The 16,003-nt window shown below is 50.2% G+C and overlaps 1 protein-coding gene across 1 annotated transcript; it reads left to right on the forward strand.

The window, feature by feature from the left end:
* Positions 1-244: 244 nt before the first annotated feature.
* Positions 245-14,934, forward strand: CATSPER4 (cation channel sperm associated 4). Its single transcript, XM_060118612.1, has 11 exons — positions 245-316; positions 444-518; positions 997-1,140; positions 4,125-4,226; positions 10,118-10,215; positions 10,386-10,506; positions 10,699-10,832; positions 12,334-12,508; positions 13,263-13,474; positions 14,025-14,190; positions 14,809-14,934. Exons 1-11 carry the CDS (start codon positions 245-247, stop codon positions 14,932-14,934), a joined length of 1,425 nt encoding a protein of 474 aa, XP_059974595.1.
* Positions 14,935-16,003: the final 1,069 nt, after the last annotated feature.

Below are 16,003 nucleotides of genomic sequence, written 5' to 3' on the forward strand. Positions count from 1 at the left end.
ACAGGAGACCTGACCTGCTCTCATCAGCCTCTGACCTCTGACCCCACCCAGCCCCTTGGTGTCCGTGGCCTCCTCTGTGGCATACTGAGGTGAGTCAGTGGGAAGAGCTTCTCTTGGTATGAGAATTCCTTGGTGGAATGCGGACAGGTGGAGGTCACAGAGGCCTCTATGATATCACCACGAAGGGAGGCAGGACGGCTTGGAATGAAGTTTCTTTGAGGAGTGGGAGGGACACTGAGCAACTATGGTGGATAACCAGAGGACCCGGTGGCAGCACTGGACCGACACCACCTATATCAAGCCTTTGAACCACATGGTAGGTGGTACCTGCCTGGCTGCCCTGCCCAAGCTGGGCATCCTGGGGCGGGACGGGGCACTGGAGGACCCTACTGAGTCCGGAGGGGCAGTGGCTGCACTGATGGGCCCTCTCCTCACCCTTGCAGAGGGCCGCTCACGAGCCCTACCTCCAGCCAGAGGAGCAAATGCTCATCAACCGCCGAGATATCACCAGCAGTAAGGTAAGGCCGAGGCCGGGCCTGCAGCCTGTCGGGGGGCCTGCAGCAATCCTCACCCCCACAGTGACCCTTGTGCAGCTGTGTCTATGGGGCAACCGGCCCTCAGAATACCGCTGCCCCTTCTGCCTTCTAAATGTCCCAGGTGTGATCCCTGCAGTGACCACCCCCTCCATGGTATGTTAGTAACCACCCGGCTGTGCCCCTACAGGAGCCCCTATATAATGACAGCCACTCCCCAGCAGATACCCCCAAAGAGTCTCCCTTACAATGACCCCAACAAAGACCACCCAGCAGTGACCCGCTTTTAGTGGCCATTTAGGTAGTGACCTCTACATTGAGGCCCCTGTTCCATGATCCCTTCTCAGGCAACTTCTTTCCCAAGAGTGGCCCCCAAGGGTCCCTATTTACTGAGAGCAAACTTCCAGGCAGAGGCCTCCTATGGTGACACCTGCCTGAAGGAAGGTCCCCCGCCCTCTCCCAGGATGCCTGGGACACGCAGGAGTTCATCACTTGCATGTACGTCAAGAAGCTGCTCCGACACCCGGCCTTCCAGCTGCTGCTGGCCGTGCTGCTGGTGGTCAACGCCATCACCATCGCTCTCCGCACTAACTCCGTTCTTGGCCAGGTGGGACTCCAGCCTGACCTCTGACCCCACTGATCTAACAGGGGCCTGGGCAAGCCACTTCCCTCTCTGGGCCTCAGGTTCCTCATCTGTTCATGATGGTTGGATTGGATGCTCTTCAAGGGCCTGTCAGTGCTGACTTTCCTAAAGATCAAGGAAGACTTCGTGGTGGGGGGGGACCCAGCTTTGAGAAATGCATTGGATTTGCAGAGGAAGGGCAAGAGAAAAATGGTGTGAGCGGAGGCAGGCAAATGGGTGCCTTATGGGGAAGAGTATCCCATTTTAATCAATAGCCACTAAGTGAGAATCACTCTGTACCAGATACTGCACTCAGTGCCAGGTATGGACACAACAGACCCAGTTCTGTCTCAGATAGACAGACATATCATTCCAAATGCCTGGGTGTCACAGAGTATGTGGAAGCTCAAAGGAGGCATTGACCCTAATCTGGGGGTCAGGGAAGGCTTCCTGGAGAAAGGGACATTTAAGCAGAGAGCAAAGAATGAATAGGAGTTGGCCAGACAGAGAGAGGTGGAGAAGAGTGTCTTGGGCAGAACAAACAGCATGGAAGTGAGTTCTGTGTGTCCAGCTTGAAGCTTGCTATGGCTTGGGTCTTACCCGTGATGTTTTAATTTCTTACAAGGAGTCTACCATATACATGAATTGTGCTATTGAAGATCAATATTTTTAAAATGTCCAGTGTGGTGACTGATGAGTTCAGAGAGGTGGTCAGCAGCCAGATCACACAGGGTCTTTAAGTTTTGTTAAAGAGGATGGGTTTTATCCTATGTCATTGGAAAGCCAATGTTTATTTTATTTTATTTTATTTTACTTTTATTTTTTTAATTGAAGTATAGTTGATTTACAATGTTGAGTTAATTTCTGCTGTACAGCAAAGTGATTCAGTTATATATATATATATATATATATATATATATATATATATATACACACACATTCTTTTTTTATATTCTTTTCCATTGTGGTTTATCATAGGATATTGACTGTGGTTTATCACAGGATATTGTGTAGTTCCCTGTGCTGTACAGTAGGACTTGTTGTTTATCCAGGAAAGCCAGGGTTTAAAGTATGGCAACGTGAGAGTGACTGGCATCTAGGTGGATGGTTGCCGAAGCTCAAGGAATGGATGAGGTTGGCTGGAGAGAGTGTTGAGTGAGAAGAGGACCAAGACAGAGCTCTGAGAAGAGGACCAAGACAGAGCTCTGAGGAGAGCCTCCAAGTAGAGGGCAGAAAATAGAGGAGGAGATGCCAAAGGATGCTTAGGAGGAGTGGCCAGAGGACTGGGAGGAGCCCCAGGAGAGCGCATTACCAAGGGAGCAGGCACAGGGTCAGGTGTGGCTAGGAGACAAGGCAAGGAAAGGACTCTGAAGCATCCCTTGTTTAGCTCTTGTGACCTTGACAAGAGCTGCCTCTGATGTGGTGGAGGCAGAAACCCAATTGCCAAGGTTTGCAGAATGCATGGACTACAGGGCAGATCAAAACCAATCAATGGCTCATGAAATGTGTTCAGAGTGTAGATAGCAGCATTTTGAAGTAGAATGAAATAAAATGAAAAAGAATGAAGTAGAAGTTGTAGTGGGGGAGAGGGAGGGAGGGGAGGAGGGGAGAGGGAGAGAAAGCATTATGGTGTAAAATGTAAAATATATTTCTTTGAGTCCCAGTCAAAAATGCTAAAATCCCTGATATAGGGTATGTGCCCATGAAGGTCAAATCCTAGAGACTTGTGAATGCCAGACTGGTTTTGAACCTCACCCTGCAGGCCATAGGGGGGCCATGGAAGCTTTGTGGGTGGAGAAGGCAACTCTGATTTAGCCACAGATGTTCATGACTTGGAGAAGGCAGGGGGACTGTTTAGGAAGCTCTTTCAATAAATAGTAAGGAGAGCCTATTGCCACCAGTGGCCAGTGGGGTAGAGCTGAAGGGAAAGATGAAGGGAAAGAAAGCCCTTCCTTGTTGTAGGCAGACGTCCCTGGCCCATGATGCCCTTTGGAATTTGGAACAGGCTGGAAGTCCATAAACTTTAGCTCCCATCTGAGTTTCAGAAGCTCTGCCTAGAGAATTCCCTGGTGGTCCAGTGGTTAGGACTCCACGCTTCCACTGCAGGGGGCCTGGGTTCGATCCCTGGTCGGGGAACTAAGATCCCACATGCTGCGTGGTGTGACCAAAAAAAAAAAAAAGAAGAAGAAACTCTGCCCAGCCTCGCATTGGCTGGTGGATGGGGTTGGTGGCAAGGTGTGGGGAGCAAGAGGCTTGAAGCACTGAGTCTGTGGGCCATGGAGGTGAGGAAAGGGAGGAGTCCAGGTGACTTTGGTAACTGCCAGGGTGGAGTCGGGGGCTGGGAGCTGTTCATGTCCCAAACTATAGCAGAGTCACAGCTTAACAGGAGATTGCGTGAACGTGAGTTGGGTTTTAAACAGAATTCAAAATCATGGATCCACCCATCAATCCATCCACCCAGGGAACATGTCTTGGACCCGTGAGTAGGGGGATACCCAGGAGTTTGGTCAGGCCTGGCTGGGGGGGATTTGGGAGCTGGAGCAGCAGGAGTGGTTGGGACAGTCAGAGAAGCAAGGATGGGGCTTGGTGTCCTCCATCTCAAGGGCCAGGTCTTTTCCTCCCAATCCTGGAGTCTGTTCTGCCTTTCTCCACCTCCCTTTTCCTACTCTAGAGGTTAAGAACAAGGGTTTGTAGTCAGACAACAGTCGTTATCATTAACTGTCTGACCTTGGGCACCTCTCTGAGGTTCCCATCAAGTGCAAGATGGAAATAAAACCTACTTCATAGGACGATGGTGATGGTAACATGAAATAATACATTTGTGGTCTTAGCATGGTCCTACAAAGATGCTGAGGATGAAGAGCAGTAAGAACCTGGGCTTCCCCTCCCCTGCAGACATGCTCTCTCCCTGGTCTTGCCACCCCCCTTACTCACCTTTCTGCCCTTCCTTTTCTCTGTCTTCCATGTAGAAACACTATGAGTTGTTCTCTACCATAGATGACATTGTGCTGACTATCCTTATCTGTGAAGTTCTCCTCGGCTGGTTAAATGGCTTCTGGATTTTCTGGAAGGTGAGATCCTGGGCCCTCCCTGCCATCACATCTATTCCTCCCATCCCCACCCCATCCCCATCCCCATCGCTGTGCACCTGGCCCTGGAAGGTGCACAGGGGGAGGGGTGTGTGTGCATGTGTGTGCATGTGTGCTCATGCAGAAGGAGAAACTTCTACTTCTGAGGTGTCTGTGATGGGGCAGAAAGTGATTTGTATTAGAAGTGCAGCCTCCCGGGGTTCCAATTCCTGACCCAGCCTTCCCTAGTTCTGCGATCTTGGGCAAACCTTGATTTCCTTATTGGAGAAATACAGTTGAGAGTAACCACCTTAACTTACAGGGTTCAAGAGCAGGGGTCAGCAAAGATTTTCTGTAAAGGGTGTTGACCTTAAGAATAAAACAGTCAGTTATTTTACCAGCAAAAAAGGGTTTATTTGGGAATAGCAGAGGAATCGCAAATCAGTACTAGCAAACTACAGCAAAAGCCAAAGGCTAGTCCAACAGACAATGGAGAGGAATGTTATTTTATAGAGAAAAAGGAGGAAGTTGGGAAGGGTTGTTTTGAACCAAAATCTACTGGAGAAAAGTGAGATATCAGGGTGATGATGGTCTCTCATTGGCTGAGTTGCTGGAATAGTTGATTTCTTGTAGGAGATGCAATGTACATCTTTTCCTGTTGGGGCCTGTAATTGATGATTCTTTCCCCTTTGAGATTTTTCTGTTGAAGTCTGTAATTGACAATTCTTCCTGTAATTGACATCTAGTGATACTGCGTGAGAGCTCCCCCTTTTGGCCTCCCAATTCCATTGTAGTGACGTTTTCCTTTATTTTCACAAGGGCCAGATAAATATTTTAAGCTTAAATATTTTAAGCTTTGTGGACCATACAGTCTCTGTTGCAAACACTCACTTCTGCTGTGAGAGCACAAAAGCAGCCATAGACGGTACATAGAGAAATGAGCATGGCTATGTTCCAAATGTTTTATTTGTGAATACTAAAATTTGAACTTTGTGTAATTTTCACATGTCACAAAACAGTATTCTTCTTTTGATTTTCCCCCTAACCATTTAAAAATATAAAAACCATTCTAAACCTGAGGGTCTTTAGAAAGAGGGGCTGCTGGTCAATTTGGCCCTTTGCCTACCCCTATTCTGGAGGTTATCAAAAAGCTGGGTGGGAACAGATCTTAACATTACATAAAATGAGACAAAGACTCAAATTCTTTGTTTGAATAGGACTTCTGGAGTCAAGGGATTTCTGGAGTCAAGGGATTTATCTTGCCTTTGGGCATGTGCAAGAAGAGGCTTTAAAAAAAAAACACCTATCAGATTTTTATACGTTTCATAAAAAGGAATCATCATTTAAATACCTTTACCAGGAAAACCAATTAGAATTACAAGCTTTCCAGGGCTTAGAGGTGTCACTTCCCAGAACACAGAATGTAGAACCTAGAACAATATTTCTGAAGTCCAGATGTCTTTTTTTTTAATATAAATTTATTTGTTTATTTATTTATTTTTGGCTGTGTTGGGTCTTCGTTGCTGCACACGGGCTTTCTCTAGTTGCGGCGAGCAGGGGCTACCCTTCTTTGCGGTACACAGGCTTCTCATTGCGGTGGCTCCTCTTGTTGCGGAGCACGGGCTCGAGAGCACAGGCTCAGTAGTTGTGGTGAACAGGCTTCGTTGCTCCGCGGCATGTGGGATCTTCCCAGACCAGGGCTCAAACCCGTGTCCCCTGCATTGGCGGGCGGATTCTTAACCGCTGTGCCACCAGGGAAGCCCCAGATGTCTTAAAGACTGCTTTGTGAAAAGACCACTTGGGATGATGTTTATTAACAGAAAATATAATAGGATGGTGCATATTTACATGTCTCCACACTGGAGAGGAGAATAGGTACCATGCTTTTTGTGAATTTTTTTTTTTTTTTTTTTTTTTTTTTGCTGTACGCGGGCCTCTCACTGTTGTGGCCTCTCCCGTTGCGGAGCACAGGCTCCGGACGCGCAGGCTCAGCGGCCATGGCTCACGGGCCCAGCCGCTCCGCGGCATATGGGATCCTCCCAAACCGGGGCACGAACCCGTATCCCCTGCATCGGCAGGCGGACTCCCAACCACTGCGCCACCAGGGAGGCCCTTTTTGTGAATATTTTAATGCACCAATTTTTCAGAACTAGCTCTAGGTTACAGGCAGACATCTGTTGCATAAGAGAGAACATTTCTTCCTTCCTGTGGACGTGAGATTTCTTTTGTTACCGGCCAGGGTTCTTGGCCTCCTTAATTAATAGAAACTGATCAGAGGCCAGACAAGAAATTCAGGCAAGGCTTTATTGGGGCCCCTGCTGCAGCAGGGGGGAGAGAGAACAAGTAACAAGTTCCCTTGCTCACTCGCTTCGGAGGGGGGATGAGCTTGTGGCTTGGGTGGTTTGCCCACCCCTTTGGTGATGTTGTGTGCAAGGGGCATGCACAGTACCCTGCTTTTGATCCCAACCCCTTGCCTTTGCTCCCTGCTCTTCAGAAGTGGCCTTTGGACCTTTTGTATCTTTTTATCCATAATTTGCCCCAGCTGCTCATGCGGGCAGTTATTTTTAGTCCCTTATAGTTTCTTTGTATTTTGTTGCTCCAGGAGTCATGTATCAGGTGCAAGCACTGCAGCCAAGGGTCCCAGGTCCCAGCCTGCCTCACTTTTAGCAGTTAGGAAGGTCTGCACTTTCAAGGGGGCTGCACTTTCAAGGGGGCTGCACTTTCAAAGCTAAGCTCCAGCGTCTCATTAGCACAAGAGAACTGGAGCAAGCCTGAGAATCTTCCGTTCTTCCAAGCCACTCTGCTTGTCCTATCAAGGACAAGATTTCTCAACCTTGGCACAGTTGACGTGTTGGCCTGGATAATTCTTTGTTGTTGGGGGACTGTCCTGTGCGTTGTAGAATGTTTAGCAGCATTCCTGGCCTCTACCCATTAGATGCCATTAGCACCCTCCTACCTGTGACAATCAAGGATGTCCCCAGACACTGCCAGATGTCCTCTGGAAGGCAAAACCACCCTCCAGAACTAATGGCTGAGAACTAATGTCCCAAACCCCACCTTCATCTGGGGCCAGCCTCCCAGGGCCAAAAGCCAGGGCTTGTTAGAGGCCCTCTGCCGTCTCCTTCCCCACCCCCAACCCCTCCCCTGGTCCCAGTGTACAAGGACTGCTCCCTGTTGAATGGGTAGATGGAAAGGGAGAATGCGGGGGAGGGAGGAAAGTCTGCAAGTTAATATCTCAAATATTACCCAGGCACCTGGGGATCCCCAGAGTTTTGCTCCCAGTGCCCCCTTTTCTATGGCCCTTGTGTGACTCCTCCCTCTCCTTACCTCCACAGCCCATTAATTACTATTTCACCACCTAAATATTTCTCAGATTTCTTGCTGCCTCTGCATCTCTGCTATCCCTGTTCTAGCTCTTACTTTGTCTTCTCTGACCAGGATGTTGCTATGGCTTCCTGCGTACCCCACATGCCATCAAAGTAATTTTCCGAAGGCCCAAAACAAAGTACCCTTAAACTACTCCAGTGGCTCCCTGTCGTTTATAGGATCAGGGCTAAATGCCTCACTGTGCTTAAGGCCTTCCATGATGTGGCTCTTGCTTGCTTTTGCAGCCTCATCACTCCTGGCCTTACCCTTGGGTATTCCAGCTACGTCAAGCTGCTTGTAGTGGCATTCCCCAACACACACTTTCAAGTGCATGCATGCACACACACACACATACACACACTGCTGTTTCTCACCTCACGCCCATGCTGACCCCTAGTCTACAAAATCTCTTTGCCACTTACTCACTTGCTTTCCTCCTACTTACAGCTTAAGACTCTTGCAGATGTATTCTCTTCCAGGAAGTCTTCCTGTCTCTCCCAGGCTAGGTTAGTTGTTGCTGTGTCTCCCTAATGCTTTGTACTCACCTCTCACCTGGAGTTAAAATTTACTGTCTATCCACCTCCCTCAAAATAGTCTGTGAGCCGAGCAGGGCAGAAATCCTATATCTTCAAGATCTGATTTGAGGTGTGGAATATAGTAGGAGCTTAATACTGAATGGATAGAGGGATGGATCTGTAGACAGGCAGACTTGTGTCTCCCTGTGTATGTTTAGGCACCGACACTTTGAATGTGAAACACCAGGAGGGCTTGTGTTTATTGGACTGCCTAATAAATTTAAGAACTTTTTCTCCATTAAAAATCATTTTTTGAATATTTAATGCAGCTACATATTGGTCAAAAGTATTGAGAGACTGTCATATAGAATGAAGTAAGTCAGAAAGAAAAAAACATTAACACATATATGTGGAATCTAGAAAAATGGTAGAAATGAACTTATTTGCAAAGCAGAAATAGAGACATGGACGTAGACAACAAACGAATGGATACCAAGCAGGGAAGGGTGGTGGTGGGATGGATTGGGAGATTGGGATTGACATATATATACTACTATGTATAAAACAGATAACTAATGAGAACAGACTGTATGGCACAGGGAACTCTACTCGGTGCTCTGTGGTGACCTAAATGTGAAGGAAATCCAAGGAAGAGGGGATATATGTGTACGTGTGACTGATTCACTTTGCTGTACAGCAGGAATCAACACAATACTGTAAAGCGACTATACTACAATTAAAAAAAAAAAAAGACTATTGAAAGGCACACACAGAATTCTTGTTCCCACTCCTGACCCTTCATCCCTTTCCCTCACCCACACCCTCTTCAGATAATCTTCGTTATTTATAATCTCTTGTTTATCCTCCTAGTGTTTATTTTGCAATCATAAGCAAATATGTACATATTTTTAGTCTTCCCTTTCCTAACAGTAGCATACTGTAAACACTGTTCTGCACTTTCCTTTTTGTCACTTAATGGATCTTTCTATATCAGTACATGGAGACCTTTCTCATTATCCTGTACTCCACTGAATGAATGTGCAGTAGTTTATTCAACCAGTGTCCCAATTGCTGAACACTTTGGTTATTTTCAGCCTTCTACGAATGTCATTTTGTACTTGTACTAGAGTTTGTGTGGGTCGGATTTCGAGAAGTGGGATCACTGGTCAAAGGTAAATGCGGATTGTTTATTAGAGCGAATTCTCCTCTGTAGTGGTTGTGCTCAAATTTGTCATACACATGAGCTTCCTTCCTCCATCCCTATTCTAAAAGAGTTTGTGCCATATTGGACAAAGGGCTTGCAAAATGTGCCTTTCTTCCACAGTGAGAGTTAGTTCACCTCTGACCTGACTACTGAAGCATTGTTCCTTAATGTTGTTTTGTTTTTGTTTTTGTTTTTTGCCGTACGCGGGCCTCTCACTGTTGCAGCCTCTCCCGTTGCGGAGCACAGGCTCCGGACGCGCAGGCTCAGCGGCCATGGTTCACGGGCCCAGCCGCTCCGCAGCATGTGGGATCTTTCCGGACCGGGACACGAACCCGTGTCCCCTACATCGTCAGGCGGACTCTCAACCACTGCGCCACCAGGGAAGCCCCCTTAATGTTTTAATCAGTATTTATTTTCATTTTATTATTAATTGTAGTGTGTGTCACACAAAGTTGGAGCATCCAAACACTCTCAGGTCGCCTAACTGCAGGGCAAGGCCATTGTCAGCAGCACACTAGCCAAGGTGGGCACTCAGCTTAGGAGCTGGCTGTGTATATGTGAGAGACTCCACTGTGTGCTTCAGACACTGCACTTGGCTATTGACACATGTATGAGACAGCGAGCGCATGCATGTTTTGTGGCATGTTTGGGGCGACAACAGGATGAGTAACAGCAGTGGATGGCAGATGACTGGCCCTGCTTCGAGAGGACCATTGAGTCCCCCATCCTTGGGGTGTAGGGAGGGCAGACCCAGGATGAACCCATGGGCTGCGCCTGACAGACCCTGCTGGGGCTGGCCCACCCCCCAGGACGGCTGGAACATCCTCAACTTCCTTATCATCTTTATCTTGCTCGTGGGGTTCTTCGTTAATGAACTCAGTGCCATCTCTATCACCTACACCCTCAGGTAAGCTGGGAACTCTGAGAAAAGAAGGGACCTGTCTGGACCCTGGGAAAGAGAGGAAGGGGTTGTTACCTGGTGGGGATCAGCTCTGCCTTTCTGGGCAGATGGGGGGGACGGTGAGGAGGAGGGGTCTGGGAAGGGCCGAGGGGCACCCCTGAGAGGCTCTGTCACAGGGCACTTCGTCTGGTGCACGTGTGCATGGCGGTGGAGCCCCTGGCCCGGATCATCCGTGTCATCCTGCAGTCAGTGCCCGACATGGCCAACATCATGGCCCTCATCCTCTTCTTCATGCTGGTCAGTGCCCTCCCCTGCCCCCGGCTACTCCCCTTCCCTGAAGAGGCCCCTAGGTCCCTGGGGATACAGGGTGTCTGGAGAAGAGGAGAGGCTATGGGCCTGAAGCCCTGTGACTCCCCTGGCAGCTCATTTGCATGTCCTGTCCCCAAGTCCCTCGGGTGAAGTCTGGGCGGTCTCTGGTCTCTCTGGCAGGTGTTCTCAGTATTTGGGGTCACTCTCTTTGGTGCGTTCGTGCCCAAGCATTTCCAGAACATGCAGGTTGCCCTGTATACCCTCTTCGTCTGCATCACCCAGGATGGCTGGGTGGACATCTACAGTGACTTTCAGTGAGTGCCCATGGGGCTTCCAGGGGAGGGGGGGGCCAGTCCAGGCAAGCTAGGCAGGGAGGGGCTGGGCTCCCAGGGGCAAAAAACTGACTGGGGAGGGAGACAGGCTCTTGGGTGGGAGTGCGGCTCCAGGGCTTGGGATGAGGATGGCACAGCAGGAGGGGGATGCCTGGGGCTTTAAACTGGAGAAAAGCAGACTCCCTGGAGCTGAGGGCTCTGGGTTTGTAGTCTACTTGAAGAGTCATCCCAATGAAAACTCCACCCATTCAAGGTCCCACTGCAGGCTATTCATGGAGATTTCTCCCATTATGCTCAGCAGCTGGGCAGCTAGGCCTCGGGCAAGGGAGCAGGTCTGTGGTTGCATCTAGGGTTCCAAGACAGCCTCCCAGCCCACACTGGAGCCCACCAAACTGCCTGGACTCCTGAGAACTTAGGGTCTCATTTATTCATTGAGACCCACTGCCCAAGGTCATTATTGGCCACAGATAGCTACCTGGGTTCTGTTCTTTACCTCTTTCCCATTAAGCCTAAACCCTATTTGTTTCCAGTCCACTCCAGGGAGTGGGTCCCCCTGAGTGATTTTCTTTTTATCTTCTTCGTGTGAGAGTAGAAGCCCAGTTGCTAAAGGGGCTTCTGCACTCACTACCCATTATGATGTAGGCAGTGGAAGAATCATGGAGTGTGCAATAAAGGTGGCCTGGGGTTTTGCTGCACTAGCCATGCAGCCGTATGAGCCTCAGTTTCCTCATCTGTCAACTGGGGATTATTAACCGTGTCATGGATTGCTGTGAGAATTAGTAGAGACTGGCACTGTGTGCACACACATGCACACACACGCATAGCAAGAGAGAGAAAACTATTATTTGGGAAAGTATTTTATGGGAGATTTACAATAGGTATTAACAGTGAGTGGGATTTTTTTCCTGTATATTTTCCTTCTGATCTTTCTATAATGAGCTTGAATTACTTTTTATAATAAGAACGACATGACTGGGCCTCCCTGGTGGCGCAAGTGGTTGGGAGTCCGCCTGCCGATGCAGGGGATGCGGGTTCGTGCCCCGGTCTGGGAGGATCCCATGTGCCGCGGAGCGGCTGGGCCCGTGGGCCGTGGCCGCTGAGCCTGCGCGTCCGGAGCCTGTGCTCCGCGGCGGGAGAGGCCACGGCAGTGGGAGGCCCGCATACCGCAAAAAAAAAAAAAAAAAAAAAAAAAAAGAACGACATGACTAAAGAACATGGCCAATAGATTAAACTCGATAATGCTGACATACAAATCCCCACCTTGCAGGGCTGGCTTGAGGACCGCCCACTGTCTGGCAGTACAGCTGGTGCTCAGTAAAGAGCAGCTGCAGGGACAATTAGGAGTAAGGCATTAGAGCTCCACAACAGCAGAGAGGCAGCAGAAGTCCCAGTGGGCCTTGAGATAATTTCCCCATTTCACAGATGAGGAAACTGAGGCCCAAAGGGCCAGGGAGGTGATAGGGCCCCTGACTGCCATCTCCAGGATGGAGACAAGGGAGTACGGAGTGGAGATTGGGGGCGCCATCTACTTTGCCATCTTCATCACCGTCGGTGCCTTCATTGGCATCAACCTGTTGGTCGTCGTGGTGACCACCAATCTGGAGCAAATGATAAAGGCAGACGAACAGGAGCAACCGCATCAAATAGCCTTCAGTGAGGTGAGTGAGACGGGGAGGGCAGAGGGGGGAGAGGCAGAGTGTATATGAGTGCTGAATTGAGCATGTGTGTTTGTGTGCGCGCGCACACGAGAGGGCCTGAAGAAAGCCAAGCCTGAGATGCAGAGGCAGCATTGCCCACGGCCAACTCAGCAACGGGGGCTTCTGAGGGGTGTGGAGTTCCTAGGTGTCTTGTTCTATGGCAACTAAAATCTAAGCAGCTGAGTGACCTTAGGGCGTTTAACCAATCTAAGCCTCAATTTCTTCTCCTGTAAAATGATAATAGTACTTCATAGGGCTATTATGATAATTTCATGGGTAAACGAACAGTACTTGGCACATACTAAGAACTCAATAAATATTAGCTATAGTGTTATTCATTCAGGGGTAGAGCTTCCGAAAGGCTGGAGAGTGTAGGGTGGAGTATTGCCTAAAATGTTGAGTGCTGTGGGCTGTGACTTGAGAGTAGATAGGGTTTCAGAAGTTTGCTGGGTAGGATTTATCAGGAGTGAAATGGTGGGGGAAGCACTAAGTTTTGAAAAGGGGTGAGAATTTCCAAAAAGGTGAGGGATGGGTTCGCACATTTCAAGTTGAGCTCCCACAGCAAAGGAGAGAGCCTAAGATTGGTTAGAGCTGAAACAAGGGGCATTAGAACCCTGGTGTCCTGAGACTCATCCTCCCTGAAGCCAAGCAGGAAGGGGCAAGGGGAGGGGGTGCCGGCTGAGCTGTCCTTCCCTCTCCATTTCCCCCTCCGCAGACAGGCAACGAGGAGGGAAATGGGAATAACGAGCTGCCGCTGGTGCACTGTGTGGTCGCCCGTTTGGAGACATCTGGCGTCCCCCAGGAGCCGTTTATGGGGGGCCTCCCGACGAACCTCTCAGAAAACACATTCGACAACTTTTGCTTGGTGCTCGAGGCAATACAGGAGAACCTGATGCAGTACACGGAGATCCGAGATGAGCTCAACACGTAGGGCGGGTACTGGGGGTACCCTCGAGTCTCGTGAGTCAGGGCTGAGTGGAGCCTCAGATTCTTCTGGCCTCAAACCCTCACCATTTTTTTTTTTTTTCTTCGGTATGCGGGCCTCTCACTGTTGTGGCCTCTCCCGTTGCGGAGCACAGGCTCCGGACGCGCAGGCTCAGCGGCCATGGCTCACGGGCCTAGCCGCTCCGCGGCATGTGGGATCTTCCCGGACCGGGGCACAAACCCGCGTCCCCTGCATCGGCAGGCGGACTCTCAACCACTGTGCCACTAGGGAAGCCCACGCCCTCACCATTTTATAATGCGGACCCTGGGGCCCAGAGAGGTTAAGTGAATTGCCCAGGTTTCCCCAGCCTGTCGGTGAGGGAACTGGAATCCAGACCTCCCGGTTCCTCGCATCTCACAAGAGCCTTGAGCCTCGGCCTGGGTCTCTCTCAGAGTAAAGGGGGAGGGCGAAGGGGGCTGGACACTAGGGAAAAGATGGGAGGGCAGCCTTCCTACCCTCACCCTCGGAACGCACTCACCCCTCCGCCCTCAGGATAGTGGACGAAGTACGCTCCATCCGCTTCAACCAGGAACAGGAGGAGGAGCTGATGCACAGGCACTTGTCGTGGAGCCTGTCGAGTGTGAGCGGGTCCTCCATAGCCATCCGTGAGATGACTTGCCAGCAAGACTTGATCACCGCGCTCGTCAACAGGGAAAAGGTGCAGCTTCCCTCTCCTACCCAGTGGGTACTCACCTCACCACGCCACCCAGCTCAGCCTCAACCCCATTAGTGAAGGTCTCTGTCTATTCCAAGATCTGGCCGGCCCCCTAGACTCCCAAGCACCCCAGCAGTCACCGCCAATCTGGTTAGGTTCCAATTTTTCCTTCTTCTGGAGGCCCCGCCCCTCCCATAGGGCTCCACCCACTGAGCCATCTCTGTCTTCACCATCAAACCTACCCTTTCTTAGTGAGACTTGAGAGGTTCAGTTCCTGCTTAGTGACAGATACTCAGGCCCACTGGGGGCATAGGACCCCCAGGTCCTGTCTAGGGTGCATAAGAGGAGCAGCCTCCTGAGGGAGGAAGATTCTATGGAGAAAAAGTCACACTCCCACATTATTTAGTTTCTTTCTGCTTCCCACACCATCAGACTGGGAGCCTTGTGAATGTCCACGGCCTGAGCTCCCACGGTCAGAGAGCAGACTCGGCAGGCTAGAGTTAGACGTGAAGGACTTCCTGCCAGGCCTGGATGAACAGCTGTTGAGCTGAAGGAGGGGAGTAAGGGGGTGTCTGCCATGTCAGGGTGGGGGTATTGACAAGAAGACCTCTTGGTTTGCAGGTTCAGGAATCCAACACAAATGTACTCCTTAACAAACACAAGTCCAGCCGCAGAGAGGGCAGGATGGGAGCCAACGGGCATGAGCACACACACTCAGCCACTGCATCTTCTGCATCATTAGCATGACTTGGCACATCCTGGCCTGAACCCATCCTCTCCCTTACACCCGGGCAGATGCCTGGGGATGGAAGGGGGCAGCATCTCTAGGGCTTGTGCCTGTGAGCCCCAGGTCCAGAGGAGCCGGGATGGAGAAGGATGCTGGATGAGAGTGGGAGCCCTACCATGAGGATGAGCACAGAAGTGGGTGCTGGCCAAGGCAGCCAGGATTTGCCCTAAGGATGGGCATCCCTGGAATCCTGCTAGACCAGAACTAGATGGAGTCTAAGTGGGCCCAAGCACCGAGAGAAGAAAGGTGAGGACAGTGGGGCCAGGTATCTGTATCAACAATAAACTTTTGTGTTGGGACCAATGTGTCTGACTGGTGGATCTCCAAACCCTTGGGGCAGCCTTGCCCCTCGAAAGCCTGTTTGTCCAATGGGAGAGTCACTGACTGTCCTCCAGAGCTTCCAGTCTAATGGGAAAGAAAATCCACACCCTGAAAATTTTTGACTTAATGGTAGAGATATAATCCCTGCCCTTAGGGTCCTAAATTCGGGGGGTGAAAATCTGGCCCTCACAGTTGGGAGTGCCTCTCTTATGAAGGAGAGGAGACACCCTACCCTCTCTCTGTGTCTGAAGGTGTAGGAGACTGGTCCTCATTCTGGGGAGTTCTAGTCTGATGGGGTCACCATCGACCAAGTCATGCAGGTACAGGAAGCTCTATCCTGGATCAATGGAGAATGGCTGGGCGAAGTGTGGGTCCTGGCAGGCTCTCTGGGGGAGAATAACACTGAAGCTTCCTGGAAGGCATCAGGAGGAATTTGAGGGTCAGGTGAATGAAGTCCGGTGGAGAACTTGGGACCTGTGAGACCTCTTTGGGAGCTTCATACCAAAGAGCCACAGCAGGTTCCTGAGCCAGGCAATGCAGAGGCTGAGAAAGCTGTGGCAGTCGTGGGCGCTATGAAGAGCTGCCTTGGTGGATTCTCATCCTTGGGCAAATCACTGGGCCTCATTTTCCCCATCTGTGCAATCGGAAGAGGATACGAATGAGCACCAGCTCTAAAATCAAATGGCCGGCACTCAGCCCCAGAGTTGG

The sequence above is a fragment of the Mesoplodon densirostris genome, chromosome 2 (assembly GCF_025265405.1).
Source record: "Mesoplodon densirostris isolate mMesDen1 chromosome 2, mMesDen1 primary haplotype, whole genome shotgun sequence".
Lineage (NCBI taxonomy): Eukaryota > Metazoa > Chordata > Mammalia > Artiodactyla > Ziphiidae > Mesoplodon > Mesoplodon densirostris.

Coding starts and splice junctions, on each gene's coding strand:
- CATSPER4 (XM_060118612.1), top strand. CDS start 245: ATGGTGGATAACCAGAGGACCCGGTGGCAGCACTGGACCGACACCACC. Junction 10,507..10,698: donor TCATCCTCTTCTTCATGCTG/GTCAGTGCCCTC, acceptor TCTCTCTGGCAG/GTGTTCTCAGTATTTGGGGT. Junction 10,833..12,333: donor GACATCTACAGTGACTTTCA/GTGAGTGCCCAT, acceptor TGCCATCTCCAG/GATGGAGACAAGGGAGTACG.